Source organism: Larimichthys crocea, chromosome III, assembly GCF_000972845.2.
Source record: "Larimichthys crocea isolate SSNF chromosome III, L_crocea_2.0, whole genome shotgun sequence".
In the NCBI taxonomy this organism is placed as follows: Eukaryota; Metazoa; Chordata; class Actinopteri; family Sciaenidae; genus Larimichthys; species Larimichthys crocea.
The window spans coordinates 49650463-49670572 of NC_040013.1; the positions used below are offsets into that span (position 1 = coordinate 49650463).

Below are 20110 nucleotides of genomic sequence, written 5' to 3' on the forward strand. Positions count from 1 at the left end.
AGTGGCTACCCTCTGTTCCATGGGAGAGCCATATAGTGTTACCCCATTGCGATCTCCAGAAGTTTATATTGTCCATAGTAGAGTGAGATTCTTGAAAGAAAAAAAAAGTCTGATTTGAACTGTTTTGCGAAAAGAAACAATGCTTTCCTCTTAATGTTACTGCGTAACCCCCTGGCGTTTAGTGAAACAAATGATAACATTAATAACCAAGAAGAACTATATATAATAGAAGAAATGTAACCAAAAACTTAAGGATGTCTCGGTTAAATGTTACAGAATAGATTTGATAAGTAACATAAAGCTGCCAAGATCAGCACCATATTAGCTTTATAACTAAGCCTAGTAGTTTAGAGAAGGTAAATTACTATTAGTTTTACACATACATGGGAATAGCTTCCCTCTTTATATAAAATTATATATTTTTATGTATAAAAGTGCATTTAACATTAACATGAAATTGAACATGACACAAGTAGGTAAATCATCATTAACATTACCATCATTAACATTACCTTTGACAAATAGACAACCCTGAGTAATTAAGAACTGAGAAGAGGGCACTTATTCAAACCTTGGCATCTTAACTTTGACAGATCAAGGAAGAATTTCTGAACCGTTCACATAACCTCTACCTCCTACAAAGTAGGCTGTTTTCCCTTCATCTCGAGCTTTCTTTATGAGGGACCACAGTTTTTGTCTGTTCTCTCTGTCCTCCTGCGTTAAGTCCTCTGTGAAGCATAGGCCCTTATTCTGGAGGTAGGAGCTGCTTTTGGCCGATTTCCAGACTGCATCCCTGAATCCTCTTTACATACGGGTACTTTGCCATTGTGACTAGACACCGGAAATGCGTCACACTATGATACCGGAAAGGAATCATGTGCTGTCATGTCCGCTCTCGTGGTTCATAACATAACATAGAAAACTAACAGTGTTGTGTACAGCGGAGTGGCTGTAGTTCATTCACTGACAGGAAAGACCACAGCAGGAAGCTTCCGGTGCATAGTGCTCGAGGTGGCTGAGCGCGCCCTGCACTTCATTCAATATGAGAAGTGTTGTAATGGTGGCAGAGAAACCATCGCTGGCTCAGTCGATTGCCAAAATCCTGTCTAAAGGTGCGTACATTATGTGTACCCATGGAATGATGTAATGTAACATGCCACTTTAATACATCACAGCCCGGCTAACACGGACAGCATCGTTAACATTAGCTTTGTGGGAGCATTCATTTCCGTTCGGTCATTTAGATGAATCACAGAGAAGGGAACAGTCACGGTACAGAGGTGTACAGGGGGTGGATTATCATGTCCAGCTGTTGGTAGTGTTGGAGAGGAGCATTCATTGCAATACTTGAGGACTGAGTGAGTGAGACTGCTGTTTGAGTTCTACTTCTTTACCCTGACGTGTTTCTGTGAACATTTAATACCACTAATGGTAGCTTGCAGAATTTTTTAATCCATGAGACACACTGGACACAATAATGATACCAGTTCATGTAAAATGTCTTCATTTATTACTTTGCCATGTTTTTATGAGACGTGTAATGAATTGTGACATTTTCAGTGTCTACTTGAAAACAATAACAATGAGTGAAATGGATATTTTTCAGAAACCATCATCTTTACCTGTACAAACACATATTCTTGATGTTCACAAGGTCCTAAGTTGACATTAAAGAAGTCAGTCATGTTCAGCTGTGCCTGGAGATAGCACATATACAAGCTATGGTGATGAGCTCAAACTCCAGAGAGTAGCTGGCTGTGGGGAAGCAGTTAGGGTTTTTCTTGAGGACGGGCATCCTCAGAGACACAGGGATGGTCTCTAGACCAAAAGCATTGTCGAGTCCTCTGCAGGAATGGCTGGTGTGGCAGCTGGCCTCATGGATGACCTGAGGCACTCTGTTCAAGTCGATATTCTCCCTTGTGAGAGATAAGAGGACAGGTTTTCACTCAGACATGCAGTTCAGCTAGTTAAATGTAACAGGCAAGCAGTTAATGTATAACTGTAGAACTGAGCGGCAGTGGCTCAGGAGGTAGAGCGGGTTGTGCGGTTCGATCCCCTCCAGTCTGCAAGTGTCCTTGGGCAGCTGAATCTCAAATTGCTTCCAGAGACTGAGCCATCAGTGTGTGAAAGCTTATGAATGGATAGCTCCTAAAAACTGATGAGCAGTTGGCACCTTGCATGGCAGCTAATGCCATCATTGTGTGAATGTGTGTGAATAGTTGAATGAGATATGGTAAATGGACTATACTTATATAGCGCATTTCTAGTCTTCTGACCACTCAAAGCGATGGTTGGAAGACTAGAAAGGTTCTAAATAAGTCCATTTACCATTTAACTGTCCTGGAAATCTTTTATTCTTTATTAAAGGTCCAGTGTATAAAAGTTTGTGGAATCTATTGGCAAAAATGAAATATAATATTCATAACTTCTGTTTTCATTAGCGTATAATCACCTGAGAATAGTAATAGAATGAACCATTAACAGAACTGCAGACTAGGAATGTGGTGATTAAAGGTTGGCTGTAAAGGTTAAATTAAACCAACTGTTTCTAAGTTAAGAGTTGATCTTTCAGTGCAACGTATACAGCGGCAGCAACGTAGATAGGAAAAGGAGCATTGTGCTGTTTATAAATGTAACAAAATGCTGCAAAAGCATGGAATCCCCTCAAGGACATAACACCTGCATAATGTTCTCAATTCCCTTTTTTTAATTTGACTAAAACTGCAAAAGAAAAAAATGTTCCTGTAATTTTATACATCTGTAGTGTTGTGAAAAAAATGAATGCATTGTACTCATAAAACCAGATTTTCCTCAGCCTATAATCATACTATAAAAATCTATAGTCATTGCATCACTACTATAGACAGCACAGGTTCTTTTCGGCAGGGTCCGCCTCTATCTTATCATGTTTCTACAGTAGCCTGTGATTGGCAAACTATGCACTGACTCTAAATAGGGCATTTCATGTTTACTTGAGTTTTGCGGTCACTGTATGTTCTCCTACAAACTTGGAACAGGAGAGTGAGGCAAGTGTTTTTTCAGTTTGTTGTAATCTGCAACTTCACCACTAGATGGCGCTAAACCCCACACATTGGATGTTTAAGCTAACTGGTCTATCATGCATATTCTGTGGTCAGTCATACAGAGCGTTCCCTTCAGATCTCACCTCACTTATACACATCACTGTGTGTGCTATATGTTAAAGACTGTTTGTTTGGTTGGTATGTCACATTGGGTCAGAGATTAATCAATAATAAAAACAATTTAATATAAAATATCTAATATCAATATATATCACATGACAAATATATGGCAAATCACATGAAAAAAAAAATTTACTGATGTAGAGTTTAATATGAATGCTTATATTCATGACTTCTGACATCATTTATAGAGTAGAAACAATTTGTGGTTTAATCCATTGACCAATCAACAGAATCATTCAAATTAAAATAATGTCATGTAAACAACCATTCCAAAGAATTCCCTGCTTCCAGCCTTGCAAATGTAGAAATGAGCTTTTTTTAAATTTTCTTCTGTGATATCTAATTGAATATCTTTGACACCATCTTTAGTTGTAAGAAATTACGACTGGCATTTTAAAGACCAAATAATAAATTGAGTCTTTCAGAAAATAATTAACAGATTCATTGTTGTTGAAATCAAATCATTAGCTGCAGCCTCAATTTATACATTAACCTGAAGCTTTGTCCTCATTTATATTATGTTTCTTTTGCTCCCTTTAATCAACTCTTGCTACTGCAAAATGTTGTTTCTCTACACTGTCCACAGTTGAATCAAACATAGGGCACCCACTAATAGTTACTTTCACTTTATCTGTTGGTATTTTTGCAATTGTTCAACTTAATTGGTTGGTCTATAAATGCCAGAGAACAGTGAAAAATCTCCTGCCTTTCTCTGCCTGAAACATAACAGAATATTCACCCAATTTCCAAGAACTGTAAAAACAGTTATTGTAGGTTCCTAGTTCTGAAGGTGACGTCTATAAATGTCACATTTCTAAATAAAAAATCCAAAATTTGGCTGGAACCTTCATTTTTCAAATATCTGTAATCAACAAAATGAATACATTGACTAATCCTTTCAGTCTTACTCTGCTCGGTTGGGGTGAAATTTGTTTTGCAGCTCAGTGACGAAGTGATAGGACAGGTGCATACTCACACGTAGTTCCAGGTTGCAATGCTGCGCTCGTTGATGCGACTGGGCAGGTTGACCAGCTGACTGTAGTAGTCCTGCAGGCTGTATGTACAGAAGGATTCATCCACACACTGGCTGCTCAGTGGTATTGTCAGACACTGGTGGAGCGCCAGCAGACACAGCAGAAAGACTCGCAGCAGCTGGACAGAGATTAATTAGAATATGTGGGCAGATTTCTCTGCGTCAGTTACCTGGAGATGTCCTCTCACAAAGATGTCCACCATTATGTGTGTTGACATGATGAGACAGTTAATTATACCCTCTTTAAATGAACACTGCTCATTTTGCTGTGTGGAGTTTAAATCATAGTTTTGAATGGTTAGTTTACACTGTAGTATATTTTAACATCCTTGCCATCTTTTTTTTTAACTTCTGAAGGAAACATATTTATATTCCTCAAAGTAATTATCAGAAACACTGTTTTACTTATCGTGTTATGACTACTACTGAAATATATATACGGTCTGACTTTGTATACAGAGGCATATAAAAGTGAATAATAATTCTATAAAAAATAGAATGTTGTTTTATGTATCTTGTGTGCATGATGATAATAACTGGGTGCACAACATATTAGATATAACTTAGGGGTTCTGTGGAAAAAACAAAACAAAACGATTGGACTACCAGCCATACGTGATCTTCAAAGATGAATTGTAATCACTCTGGGGATTCCCTGGGTGCAGTCGAGTAGTCAATTTTGCTTAGGAAGGTTCCTAACTGAGTGAAATGACCCGGAAGTATTAACATGATATAGCGCTATATAACTAAAACTGAATTGAATTGAACGTAGCTGCCACCATAAGAGCTGTTTGAATTCTTGAACTGTTAAGGAAAGGAGCTTCAATGCTTCCTTTATTATCTTCTTTAGATTTTTTGATTATTAGGGCCCGAGCATGCGGTGCGAGGCCCTATTGAATTTCGAATGTTTATTTATTTTTTTTGTACATTTTTATTTTCTTTCTTCTTCCGTCAATAAGTAAATCGCATTTTAGACGGCCCATATCCCCTCGAAAACTCACGAAAATTTGCCTACCCCCCCAGTGTCAGGCGTAAAATTACGTATTTTGGGGGTCTCACACATGGACGTACGCATATGCCTCCACAGCGCCACCTACGTGTAGGTTTTTGGAGGTGCCCCTCCCCACGGTTTCGCCCACGTGCACGAAACTTGGTGGAAGTATGTAACATGCCGAGACGCACAAAAAAGTCTCTTGGTGCCCCGGCCTACAGTGAACCGTACGGCGTCCAATTTTTGCCAAATTTGGACTTTTCGGCTTTTTTGCCTCATTTCCAGGGGTCGCATTTGAACGAACTCCTCCTAGGGATTTCATCCGATGTGCTTGAAACTTGGTGTGTGTGTTCTCAAGGCCTCGACAATGAAAAGTTATCAAAATCACAACTTTTTATCAGAGGGCGTGGCCGTGACCCTGCGTCAAAGTCGACGCTGCCGATTTTTTCACAAAAAAAACAAGACTCCATTGACTTTTGGGCTGATTTTCCGCCAAAAGTGTGCGGCTATTATATACTTTGTCAGAGCTGTCTGAAACTTGTTGTGATTGTTAACAGCAGTATTATGCACAATTCGGCTGCATAATTAATGAGGGGACGGAGCAAAAGCGCTCTATAGCGCCCCCTTGAATTATTCTTTGGGACAGCCCTGCCACAGTTTTGGACACAGAATTATGAAACTCAGCCACTGTGTACAACATGGCAGGACCTACAAAAAAAATCTATTGTCCAAAACTGTGGGCGGGGCTGTTTGAAAGAAAAAATCAGTGGCGAAGGCACCGATTTCGATGTGGGCTCATATCTCAGGAACGCTTTGGCGAAACGGAACCAAATTTGATGTCATGCTTCGAGGCGCTGTCCCTAGTCCGTTTGCTCATATCTCGGCAACACTTTGACCTCCGAAGACCAAATTCGGTCACGGGCATCGAGACCCGCCCCAAAGTGTGCCAATACAATTTGGTGTCATTTGTCCACTAGGAGGCGCTGTAATTAACAAAATTACATTTTTGCTTTTTTGTCTTTTGTTGGGGTTGTTAAGACCAATATTATGCACAATTCTGCTGCATAATTGATAAGGGGCCGGCGCAAAAGCGCTCTATAGCGCCCCCTTGAATTTTTAGTGGAACAGCCCCGCCACAGTTTTGGCCACAGAGTCACGAAACTCAGCCGAATTGTAGAACATGCCAGGACCTACAAAAAACTCTCTTGGAGCAATAAGCCACAATGAACAGGAAGCGAGATATTTAATAATGAATATCGCCATTTCCGGTGTTTCGGCCTGGTTGACAAGGGGTCATGTTTGAACGAACTCCTCCTAGGGATTTCATCCAAGTCCCTTCAAACTTGGTAGGTGTGTTCACATAGACGTCCTGAGTAACAGTTATCAAAATGATGAATTTTGGGAAACGGTGTGGCCATTTCCACATGCGCACATTTCAACGTGCGCACATTTCGACGTGCGCGCATATGCGAGGGCCCGACCATCGCTGCTTTGTTTCTATATGAGTGGACAAGAGGGTGAGTGACCATACCAGACACCATAACAAACACTTCATCTGACTCTGTGACAGGTGGACAATATTCATTTATTATTTGAATTCTGTCATTGATGATGAAAACAGATTTTATACCAGGTTTTCCACTAAGTAGGCTATCTCAGATGCACATTTTGTAGTCCATCTTCTGGACTTTGTAGTTTTACCACAGATCACGTCAGTAACATTCACTGTTGCATGATGATGTAGTCTAGTGCAGTCAGGATTCTCTGAACACCACGGTCGTCTTCTCCTAACTCCTTATGACCTCTCCTTCACATCTTTCCTTGACCTGATGACGTTTTCCATCAAAGTCAAGGAAAATTGGTTAGGAAAGGACTTAGGAGCAAATTCTTTTGACTGTTCGACTGTACCCTCTGACCTTTAATCGAACACCCTCCTCAGATCAATATTGAATTTCATCCAATACTATAAAAAAGAGCAGTGCAGTTTTGCTCAGATGAGTACTGTGGAATTTGTCTTCCGTTTGTTAGATTTCACAGCCAGTATAAACAGAATGATTACAGCTACCATTAACTGTTTCAAAGTGCATATAGTGTGTCCTAAAATCATTTGAGTCTCCTCTAGAGGCCAGCTGAGTATGACCCAAAACACTATCATCACCATCAACATAAAGGCCGGTTTCTTACCTGGAGCTGTTCCATGGCTGATGTTTATGACAGGAGATAGCAGGAGACTTCTGATTTCGTCTGTGTTGATGTGTGCTCTGCTGTTTTTTTTCCTTTGGTCTTCACGGTGTTCCTTGATTTGATCTGTGACCTGTATCTGGACATGCCTCTATTTATAAGCCTTTTTTATGTGTGTGTGAGTATGTGGGTAGGAGTGGGGTGGAGGAGGACATATGTGGTCACTCTGGAATAGTTTATGTCTGAGCTTCCTGTCATTAGCATTTAGCCTTGAGAGAATGATTTTATTCAAAGTGGACGTCAGCATGTACCACTGAGTCTAGGTAACTAGGGAAGGAACCTCATTACCCCCGCACTTACCGGAAAAGGGACATTCTGGTCTCATGCTCTGACTCGCCATGAGTCCTCACCCCCACTCTAGTTTCAGAACTTTGACATAAAAATCACATTTAAATAGAATCAAAATGTTGGTCAATACATTTGGTAAAACTGCAATTTCCTGAATGTTTTACTTATGTAAAGTAAAACATTCAGACAGTTTGCATTTCAGTCAGATGAAACTTTATTCTGTAGAGGTAAATATTAGAGAAAATAAAGCTGGCATTATTTATTTATTCTGCAAATGATAAAAAGATACCACTCACTGTGTGATCAGCATAAAAAACTAACAAGACATCTGTACGTAACACATATACAAAATGGAAGAGTATCAGTCATAACAGTGGTGCATAACAAAAAAATAAGAAAGATAAGATAGACTTTATTGATCCCACACTGGGAGCACACAATAGTGAATAGCAGAAGAAAGAAGGTTTGACAAAATATCTTTTTTCATGGTCTGCCAGGTTTTCCTCTGCTTACTGACTAAACATTACCCGATACCGGACAGAATGTCAACTCATGTATACCATTTCCACCTTCAGTCCAACACATATGCCTAAATTTAACCTTGGATTTGACCTTTTCAGTAGACACTGATGCACAGCCATGCTAAAGTGCCAGCTTTTCAGGGTTTGTGGAGTGGAATGAGATAAAAACAGACCACAGTGACCAGTGATATTGAGAAAACATGCCATCTATGAACAGCCTTGGAAGTGTCCATCTTGTCCATAGCAGCCGTCATTGTTCTGGCGCACCGCTTTACAACAGCTTTTCTTGCGCTGTAGGGGCAAACAAACAGAGTAGAATCTGGAGTCTGCCGTGTAAACAGTATTATTCAGCCTGACCACAGACCAGGTCATACAGAGAACAATAGAACAAAGGGAATTCGATGGACACTATCCCACCTCTCATATAAACATCACCATTTGCAGGAAAACTCATTGAGACTCCTATGAGTCCTATAGGCAACAAGAGAGGGACCTGTGATCAACAAAATTAAAGTCAGGTCCATTAACATCAAACATTACAGCAAATAGAATATAAATATAAGAATAAATGAGCAGATTATGGAAAACACACATAACTTCCCATACCTAGGAAGCATTATCACTGTGGGGGTGCCAAAGCCGTGTATGTGTAACATGATCTATAGATCAGAATGCTGAAAAACAAATAGGACACACTTGAATGGTGCAGCACTATTTGACCCTGATTCACACACAGAAATATTTTCTTTGATGAAAAGGTCAATACCAAAGTAACACTATATATAACTATATATACACCATGTTAGTAGAATCACTTTGATCCTTTTATAGGAATCGAACATTATGATTTGCCTGCTATTGATTTCTGATGTTTAAGCCATTGTATTCATGTTCATACTTCAGTACAACCATTGGTATTGAAATGTTTTGAATGCCCTTTTGGTCAGTGGTCATACATCCTAAACCTTTTTAAATGTACCTTATCTGTTCTCTTTGGCCTTCAGGAAGTTGTACAAGTCGCAAAGGGCTCAATGGAGCATGCGCAGTGCATGAGTACAACGGCAGCTTCCAGGGTCAAACTGTACGCTTTAAGATGACATCTGTTTGTGGACATGTGATGAGTCTGGATTTCATCGGTGGGTATCATTCATATTATTCCAGGGTAACCCCTTTACTTTAATTCAAGGCATTTCCTTGCAATGCTAAAAATGTAGACATGTACCTCACATGTGGAGGAAGAAAAAATCATAATGTATAACTCGCATAACAGTTTGAATAAATATATGCTGTCTGGAATACAATAAAGACATTCTGTTTGTATTTCTTACAAAACAGTTCATTGGACTGAAATACAGTGTGTAAGACCTACTGTTTTTAGCTCAGTCAGTGTAGTAAAGTATAAAACGGCATAAACTTCCACACCCTTTTGATTTGTGTAGATTTTTATCCAGACATATGATTTGTCTGATTGTTCTAGGCTCCTGGCATAACTGACCAGCCACATAAAGTTTTCTGTTTGAATTTTGATGCATTAAATAGCAACTTCAAATTCTTTGCTGACTTCTGGTGGTTTCATTTCTCACCTGATGAGTGAGTGATGCACCAATGTACTCTAGTCTACGTCTGGTTACAGGTGCAAAGAAAGACACAGACTTGAATGCTGGTAGACCTTTACTGTGAAACCAGAAGTGTTGACAATTCTTTTCCTAATTAGCTAACATTACCATAAAATATCACTTGAATAGGTTTTGACATTTTACTGATAGTTTACAGTTGTGAATTGGTTGGATGAAGAGCTGCAGAAGAATGTAGCAATCTAAAATGAGCGTTCTGTTTCCTCAATGTGCAGTCTGCATTCATGTCATAATATGGTAAGAACTTTAACTGAGGGTAATACATTAACAATGCAGTTTACAGATTACAGTGAGGAAGTGTAACACACAGCTGTGAAGTTTTGTCTTACTCACTGGATAAACAGAGTTTAGGAAAAAAAATCCTTAATTGTGATTTTCTTTCCTTTCTTAAACCTCTTAATTGGATGTTTGATTATGTCTGGCTTTATATAACTACAAAACACCTTTTACACCTAGATTTGGCTTGATGTGGGTTTCACCTACAGTGTTCAAACTCTTGACTATGATTTATCTTAATTTCTTACTAAAACTATTCTTTTTCAAGGGAAATACAACAACTGGGATAAGGTGGACCCTGCAGAACTATTTAGCAAAGCTCCCACAGAAAAGAAGGAGGCCAACCCCAAACTCAACATGGTCAAGTTCCTCCAGGTAGGTTTTAGAGGTCGGCACAGTAATTGTTTTTCACAAGACACTGATGGTTACTGCGATCTGTACAGTCAGCTGAAGGTCAGTGTGTCATGCCTTGTATCTTTGGTGCTTCTCAGGTTGAAGCCAGAGGGTGTGACTATGTGGTTTTATGGTTGGACTGCGATAAAGAAGGCGAGAACATCTGTTTTGAGGTAATTCATTACAACCTATTATTCTTCTGTCATTCTCATTGGTGACTTCAATCCTGGCAGAGCTTTGCACAACATTTTCCTGAGCAGGTCTAATCAGCACACCGGTGTGAAAGGTCTTTAATAATAAATCATTTTGTTCAAGTTGAAAACAACTAGTGAGAGCACTGGCTAGTGAGAGGCTGACATGCTCCATAGAGCTGAAATGAAGTTTGTTGAGGAGAATGTCAAAGATGTCTTATGCTGAAAGGTTTATTAAAGCTTGGCCAAGGAGAATGGAGTATTTATTAATACACTTGTCATGACATGATGCCACCTCAGTTCTCAAGAGACTCTCCTCTCTGGTTCGTATGCCCTCAGAATAGAGACACAACCACTCTATATCCCTAACTGGCCATATTCAATACAGTATAAGGTGTTTGCCAGTTTGTCATTAGTCTACAAAGAAGGAAATATGTTTACCCTTTGCAGTAGGGGTGGGCGATATATCGAATATACTCGATTTATCGCGGCTTGTTCTACGTGAGATGTATGAAATGACTATATCGCGACCATCGAGTACTTGTCACGTAAATGTTTTAAGCCGTCTGCATTTAATTCTCAGAGTTTTACCTGTGTCACTCCTGGTGCTCCTCACAGCACACAGCACACTGCCCCGCCCACCCAGAAAAATCCCCTGCGCACATGCGTACTTTTTGTATCAGGTGAGGAGAGAAGTGAAGAGCCCGAGCGAGTTCATTGAAGATGGAGACGGACGACTTGGTTCCGAAGAAAAGCAACTGCGGTCACGCCAGCCGTCTCTCGTTTTCGCGTGGTCACGTCAGCTGCTCCAATATTTTCAAGTGCGCCCTTATTGCCGACTTTATGGCAAAAACTTTGAGAAAACTGGGAAAGTCAGCGCTAGCTTACTGCAGCGTGTGGACACTTCCGGTTTTCAAAATAAGACGTGGGTGTTAAATTTATTAAAGGTTTATTTATAAAATATGAAGAATGGTTAAAATTTGATTTAAAACAGTGTCTCATAAGCCAAGTATGATCCTCCACTACTTTAAAGCTCATATTTACATTATGAAATGCATTACCACTACTTTAAAGCTCATATTTACATTATGAAATGCATTAAGAATTCATTAAAAAATATGACAAGTGTTAAAATGCTATAAAAAGAGTACAAAACAACAACAACAAAAATATCGAGATATATATCGTGTATCGCGATATAGCTTAAAAATATCGAGATATTGGTTACAGGCCATATCGTGCAGCCCTACTTTGCAGTCCGTCTAATAATCTAGAATACATTTTCTACATCCTTTGCAGCAGTAAAGTACTGTTGCACTACAGTGCCGCATCACAGTTGGTATCACAAATATAACAGAGCACACCTGGCCGCAGCCAACACTGCAGCAGCTGTCTGTGGTCAGGTGTTCTCTCTGTTATACAGTTGTCCCTCACTATAACACGGTTCACTTTTCACGGCCTCGCTGTTTCGCAGATTTTTTTATAATTTTGCAGGGTTTTTTTTACAGCGTACTGTACAGTATGAACGCGCATTGTGTTCGGCGTCCTGATTAGCTAAGGGAGTACTGTACAAAATGCATTGTATGTTCTGCACTCGGAAAAAAACACCTGCACCAAGGCCTTCAGAGGAAAAAGCCGTTACAGCGGAGCGGCACCGTCAGAGGAACTGTGAAATACGGTTTCATTTACTAATACATTATTGTACTTATTTTTGTTAAATCTGCGAAAGTTTGAACTTTGAGAGTGTTTAAATAAGAGAGAAATGTGAGAAAATGTTAATGCCTGTCTGAGAAAAGTGTATAAAAGTGTGTGGTTAGGGGTTTTACGGCCTTAAAACATGTATAATAATTGTAAAAAATAAAGCTGATTACTTCGCGGATTTCGTCTATTGCAGGTTATTTTTAGAACGTATCCCCCGCGATAAACGAGGGACCACTGTATTTGTGATACCCAGCTGATCAAACTCTTTAGAGTCTTACACCTTTCCACTCGCAGAGAGCAGTGCAGCTGTGTTTTAATTAAATGTAAGGTTACCCTGATGATGACATTGATATGGAAAGTGATTACTGTCCCTGAAACAGTTATTTATATTTAGCTGCTGCTCAGTCAATACTTCTAAATCCTTCCAGGTACTGGATGCCATCCAGCCAGTGATGAACAAGGGGAATATCAGGGAGCAGAGTGTTTACCGTGCCAAGTTCAGCTCCATTACTGACACTGACATCTGGAATGCAATGAATCGCCTGGGAGAGCCCAATCGCAATGAAGCCCTGTCAGTGGATGCACGTCAGGAGCTGGATCTGCGCATTGGCTGTGCCTTCACCCGGTACGTCGCTCTCGACAGACACACACTGGCTTTGATGCATGGTATTTCTTCAGAATTTGAAAAAAAGGAAAATCATTCTTAGACTTTTGACAAACATCTAACTAAAACATCCTTGAGTCAAAGGGACCCACTAGCTGTAGGGCAAAGATCATTGTAATCCCCTGTCAAAAAATAAACCACTAATACCACTACTAGCCTGAATTACTGGAAATGTGTTTTCTACACATTTCAAGTGTAAGTTAATGAAATATTTTGTTTGTTATCAGCTGGTGTTGACCTGAATACCTGGGCTCTTGATACAGAGGTCAGAGCACAACATCACAAACCTATGTACAAATTAAAGATATAGGAAACTTGATTCAGAATATTTTTTCTCTCCTGCGTTTACTCTATATGTAGCCATCCGCGTGATGTACTATGTGAGATTTTGAAATCACGGAAAACATCAAATAAAAGCTAAATTCACATTTATTCTGACTTTTCTCACAGAAGTCCAGATGAAAGAATTATATTTAAGACTGTGGAAACAAGAAATCCAGGATGTTAATGCAATACATAAACATGGAACATAATGTAAGGGTAGCAGCCATAAAGTGTATGTTTGATTGAGATGAGCGCCTAATGAACCTGAACTGAAAATACTACAGAGCAGCTTCATGTTTCACTGTGTACTGTTGCTGCTGAGAGAGAGAACACCGGGACTTTTATGTGACATGTGACTAAGAACTGGTTTGTATGATTATCATTATCACTGTATAAAGCATTAGGTTTGTGTAGTCAGAACTGCATAAAAACAAAACAATTATATAATAAGATTTAAGGATAAATATAATCAAAAGCAAATATATTCACATATTTATATTCAGGTTCCAGACCAAGTATTTCCAGGGCAAATATGGCAATCTAGACTCCTCCTTGATCTCATTTGGACCATGCCAGACCCCAACACTAGGCTTCTGTGTGGAACGCCATGACAAGATCCAGTCCTTTAAACCAGAGACTTACTGGATCCTCCAGGCAAAGGTAAATCCCCTTCACTCACCATGACACAGTATCAATGATCTCTTCTTTCCATGTTACAATAATAGACATGTTTTGGTAATTTTGTCAGGTTTTCAAGGGAAAGGATAGTCCGCTGACACTGGATTGGAACAGGGTGAGAGTCTTCGACAGGGAGGTGGGTCAGATGTTTGTCAACCTGGCCAAGACATCCAGGGAGGCCCAGGTATTTATATTTCTTTTATTTATTTTTTTCATAACATAATGTAGTAACCTTGTTTACCAGCAGAAAATATAACCAGTGTCCATTTCTACTGGGAAGCATCCACTAGAACATTAAACAGCCGGCCTGATATATTTCTTTGAAAGAAAGAAAGAAAGAAATAAGATAATCTAGGATAGACTCTAATGATCCCACACTGGGTAAATTCACTTGTTACAACAGTTCACAATACACAAGTTGGATAAGGAAAATACTCATAAATAAGAAATGTATAGAAAGATACTGGCACTTGAGACTTGAAATAGAAACAATAAAAAATAAAAAGTGTTCCTTTTCACATGGTGGAGTTGTTCATGGTGGATGTCCGCATCCTCCTCTCCCCCACTTCCTCTATGGAGTCCAGGGGGCAGTCCAGGACAGAGCTGGACCTCTTGGCCTGCAGGTGACAGCAGTCAGTGTTGTGTCTGAAGTCTGATGCATACAGGTGGAAGGGAGAAGTCGGGAGCACCATACCCTGTGGGGCCTCCATACTGCAAATCACTACATCAGACACAATTCACAGTTGGTAGTTGATTCCCCGTTAGCGGTGATGGCTGTGTGTAAAGCACTGAAAAGTCAAAAACATGACCATCACAGTTTTTGGTACTGGAACCACTACTGAGCAGAACTCTCCCCAGACTGAGGCTCAGGTTGAAAATGTGCAAAGAAAGCTGGGAGAGCTGATGTCACCCAGGGTTTGTTGTTGTGCCTGGTAGGCACAGTGTTCTCTGTACAGAAGATGATAGGTTTAGTACAGCTGGTCAGACCCTCCCTGTCCTCGCTGCAGAGCACTTCCCAGTCGGTGGTTTTAAAACAGTCTCTCAGTGCTTCACTGGCCTCCTCACACCATTCTCGCTCAGTAAACCAGAAGCAGATAGACGAAGTTTGTGATCTGAGCGTCCATGCAGGGGGAGGGATGAAGAGCTATATGTGTCCTTTACGTTTGCAACATGTTTGATATATTTGAGGCAATTTAGAAAGTCTCCATTACATAATCTGCCTGAGACCACTGACAAGTTAATTCTACACTATACGTAAGTAAAACAGCAAGGCATCTAGTGATGTGATTGCTGATTGCAGCCCTCTCACCCTCACCTTCCTAACGTGAAGGAGAAACTACAGTCTAGAGCCAATGTTCTTGTCTGTTCTACAGTAGAAACCTTGTGGATTCAATATAGGAGGACCACTGTAGATATAAAAGGCTCATTCTAACAAAACATAACAACTTTCTGGTTATTATTATTATATATTATTATATATTGAAAAAAACAACCTATATTACCTAATATTACTTTCAATTTCTGCCATACTCTGTACATTGTCTGTACACTAAATCTGACACACTGGGCCTTTTTAAAGAAACCTCTGCATCAATGAAAATCAGCTGATATATCTTTCAAAATATATACAGTATACAGTGTATATTAACAGAATAGACTAGAATGTCTAAATGGATTTTGAAGTACCAGTATGTTTCCTATACTTCAAATCACCAAATCACCCTAGTCCCAGTGAACCAGAACTGTAGCTCACTGCAGCTGACCTCTCTTTCAATACAGGTGGAGTCAGTGAGTAAAAAAGAGAAGGCCAAGCAGAGGCCCCAGGCCCTGAACACAGTGGAGATGTTGAGAGTGGCCAGCTCTGCCTTAGGTATGTTCACATGTTCCTCTAGGTAATAAAATTAATGAGACTGTGTGCATTCAACCTTTGTGACTTTTCATTGTCCCCAGGCATTGGTCCCCAGCATACCATGCAAATAGCAGAGCGCCTGTATACACAGGGCTACATCAGCTACCCACGTACTGAGACAACCCACTACCCAGAAAACTTTGACCTGAAGGGAGCGCTGCAGCAGCAGACCAACAATCCCATCTGGGCTGAAGAGGTGAGGGCCACTATGGGGTCAAGGATTCATGTAATGGTTTATGCTGATGCATTCAAGGCCAGCAGTGTATAAATGGTAAATGGACTGTACTTATATAGAACCTTCCTAGTCTTCTGACCACTCAAAGCACTTTACAGTACATATCTCATTCACCTATTCACACACATTCATACACTGATGGCATTGGCTGCCATGCAAGGTGCCAACTGCTCATCAGTTTGAGGAGCTAACCATTCATACACATTCACACACCGATGGCACAGCCTTCAGGACTTTGGAGTTCAGTATCTTGCCCAAGGACACTTCGACATGCAGACTGGAGAGGATCGAACCGGGGATTGATCCGCCGATCTTCTGATTAGTGGACGACCTGCTCTACCTCCCAGCCACAGCTGTCCCAAATACATACATAAAGAGATTTTCTGAATTTCTGCTCACAGACTTAATATGGATACATAAAAGGATGTTTCTAAAAATATCTTTTACTTTCACCTCCATCAGGTGAAGACTCTGCTTTCAACTGGATTAAACCGACCCAGGAAAGGAACTGATGCTGGAGACCATCCACCCATCACTCCCATGCGTGCTGCCTCAGAGGTGGAATTGGGTGAGTCACACAACTAATATTACCATCATCAAAAAGTGAGGCAAGACCTCAGCTCTCAAAGTAGCCATTATCGTATATGACATGGGCTGGGAACCTTTTTGGCTGAGAGAGCCATGAAAGCCACATATTTTAAAATGTATATCCATATAACACTGAATACAAATAAATGCATGCATTTTTAAGTAAGACCAACAATTTTAGAGTATAATAAGTCTCTGAATTTATTCTTTGTAATAATGTTAGCTAACCAATAGTAAATAAAATACTTCTTAACATTAATGCAACTTCTGGTGCTGCATGGTCCCGATCATGGACCGATCCCCATAGCAACCGCTGTGTTTCGGATTTAGACGTGCATGCGCACTCACATACTGCTGAGTGAACTCTCCGGTCGTTAGCTCATAAGCAGTTTCTTTTCCGAGCTTTCTGTATCGTTAAAACTGAACAAAATAACATGAAACACAACTACTTACTCTTCGGCAGAATTGGCAGGCAGCCGCTCTCCCATCTTCCTGCTACTGTGTACGGCTTCTGAATGTTTTAGTGGTACGCAGTACCGGACCAGTAACGGATTACTTTTACCCCTGTCTGCGAGCCAGATGCAGTCATCAAAAGAGCCACAGGTTGCCAACCCCTGGTATATGATGTCTCGTTTTTTTACAAGAATGAATGAAGGAGTGTGTTTTTTAAACTTTTAGCCAACTCATAAAAGTGTGTGATTAAAAATTGTTTAGTGTTTTAACAGAAGGTATCTCTGGCTAGGTAAGGTTACTCAGGATAATCCACAGGCCTCGCTGGAAACTGTTTTTGGTGGAACATCTTTGTACCACAGAAATAGTTCCCATAACAACCTTTATACTCTAACATAGACTCCTTCATGTTCAGCATCTAACCCGTAGTCCTTCTCTTTTGCTATTCCACAGGAAGTGATGGCTGGCGGCTTTACGAGTATATTACACGCCATTTCATTGCCACCGTGAGTCAGGACTGCAAGTACCTACAGACCACTATAGAATTCATCATTGGCACAGAGGCCTTCTCATGTAGTGGCAAAACTCTGATATCAGCAGGTAAAGCCAGCTGGTCACATAATCAGCTTGATTCTTCAGTACTAAGCTGCAGTAGACACTTTGCATCATAAACTCTGCACAATATTCATTTTTTTTGTATTCATTTGAGTGGCCAGGGTAACTTTACATTACCAAAGCATTTTACATTACCAATCCATAGCCAGTTCATCATAGCTTATAGTAATGCAATGCAGTGATGATAGAGACCAGGTATCAAAGTGGATTTGAGGCAGATTTGTCTGTTGGCAGTATAGTTTATACTAGGGATGCACCGAAAATTCGGTCAGCGAAAATTTGCGGCCGAAAATGGCCCAAAAGTGCATTTCGGCTTTCAGTGAAGTGGCCGAATAGTGGCGTGACACAATTGATGCAATGAAACACCGTGCGCGGTGATCTGGCCAGGGTTGCTGATTCTTTTCTCATTCACACACAATAAACCCACGATGCAGGATATAGGAAAAACACAGGCAAGAAATACATCATACACTGCTCTTTAGCGAAGCTATATACTTCTCTCTACATTACGGCGTCTCACACATGTTCAATGACCGTCGGAATGACTATGATGCATTCATGAACGTGGGAAAAATGGAAATTCACTGGAAATATAATAAAACTAAATAGTATTTCTTTCAAGAACAATTTAACAGTGATTAAAACAACATAAATGAAATAATAATTATACTAACTGAAAATTCTACTGGAATATTTGAAGGATATTAAATAAACATTTACGTTCTTTGAAAAAACATGTCTACAAATTTATTCTAGGCTATTTATGCAATAGTAAAAAAAATAGTGAAAAATTTTACAACCGCATTTCATATTCGGTTTCAGTATTCGGCCAACCAATTAATTTTTATTTGGTTTCGGTTTCAGCGGAAAATTTTCATTTCGGTGCATCCCTAGTTTATAAACTTCACTGATAAACCACAGAACTGTAGAGGAACATCAGGCTTCATAATCAAATACCAGTTTTAACTTGTGTCAACTCTTCTGTCCTTGTGTACCTTAGGTTACACGAGGTCACGTGTGGACCTTGAGGTCCTCAGCCGTATTAGTTGTTTGGCTTTGATTGAGAACAGTAGGTGCCAGTCTATCTCAACACTGTGGTGGCCAGGGTCGAAGAGACCTATTGCTGCCTTAAACAGACATCTGTGTCTCCAGACTAGAATATGCTGACAATAACACCGTTCTTGGTTAAAAACATTCTCTTTGTCTTATTTGGGGCGTGTAGTATTTGTGGTGTTTATCAGCTGTTTTTTTTATTATATTGTTTTTAGTGGCTGCTGCAGCCCCATTAGTACCCCTGCTTCCCACATCCATGTACATGTGCTGAAGAGAAAAAGACAAAATATGGAACATGAAACATGGCATCACCTGTGACCCAACATTCGACTTACTACTTACATAGTAACTAACTCTGAAACACATATATTTCACCATGCATGCATATACATAACACAAAGTAACCTCTGAATACCAAGAATTGGCATTTAAGTTCAGTGTGTCATTTGTTGTGCTACAGTGACTCCCTGTTTACAGATGTTTGTTCGCAACCAACTGTCTAAGACAGTCTTGAAGTTTTAATGGTGAAAACAAGCTAGTAGTTAGACAAACTTAGAGATGGATTTATGAATAGCTGGTGCAACCCAATCCTTTCAAACTGTATATTCTATCCACAGGTTACACAGCAGTGATGCCTTGGCAGGGCATTCCTATGGAAGAGGCAATGCCAGCTTGTGATCTTGGAGACACTTTCACAGTAGATGAGATCAAGCTGGTGGAAAAGCAGACCAGCCCCCCAGACTACCTGACTGAAGCTGAACTCATCACTCTCATGGAGAAACATGGCATTGGTATAACTCAGCACTGCCTGTTTAACATCATTGTTTTTATATTATTATTATAATATGTTTTTTAATTTAATCCATTGTTCAATATAAAGATATTGATCAGTGCAGCTTTAAAATTAACTATAAAAACTATAAATAACTATAAAATTATCTCCAAACCTGCATCGTGTCAGATCAAGTAGTCGTCTACATTATTTAATGTACAAGAGTTCTGTAAGAAATTGTTGGGCCATTGTCCAGTGGATAGCTTGATGTGCCCTATAAGGTATATATTTTTTTCTTTTTTCTTTCTCTTTTTTTTTTTTCTTTTTCAGGAATTGGTTGAGACGAA

General features: G+C 39.9%; 1 protein-coding gene across 3 annotated transcripts in view; it reads left to right on the forward strand.

The window, feature by feature from the left end:
• The first annotated feature begins 846 nt into the window (after positions 1-846).
• The window catches only part of top3b (DNA topoisomerase III beta), a 32153-nt gene continuing 12889 nt past the window's right edge, over positions 847-20110 (forward strand). For all 3 annotated transcript variants that reach the window (XM_019277321.2, XM_019277322.2, XM_027277747.1), the window contains exons 1-12: positions 847-1112; positions 9285-9416; positions 10459-10565; positions 10682-10756; positions 12904-13100; positions 13967-14123; positions 14212-14325; positions 15921-16011; positions 16092-16246; positions 16748-16853; positions 17777-17923; positions 19609-19782. In XM_019277321.2, coding sequence (XP_019132866.1) covers positions 1043-1112; positions 9285-9416; positions 10459-10565; positions 10682-10756; positions 12904-13100; positions 13967-14123; positions 14212-14325; positions 15921-16011; positions 16092-16246; positions 16748-16853; positions 17777-17923; positions 19609-19782 — 1525 coding nt within the window. In that variant the 5' untranslated portion in view covers positions 847-1042. The remainder of the gene's footprint in view (positions 1113-9284; positions 9417-10458; positions 10566-10681; positions 10757-12903; positions 13101-13966; positions 14124-14211; positions 14326-15920; positions 16012-16091; positions 16247-16747; positions 16854-17776; positions 17924-19608; positions 19783-20110) is intronic.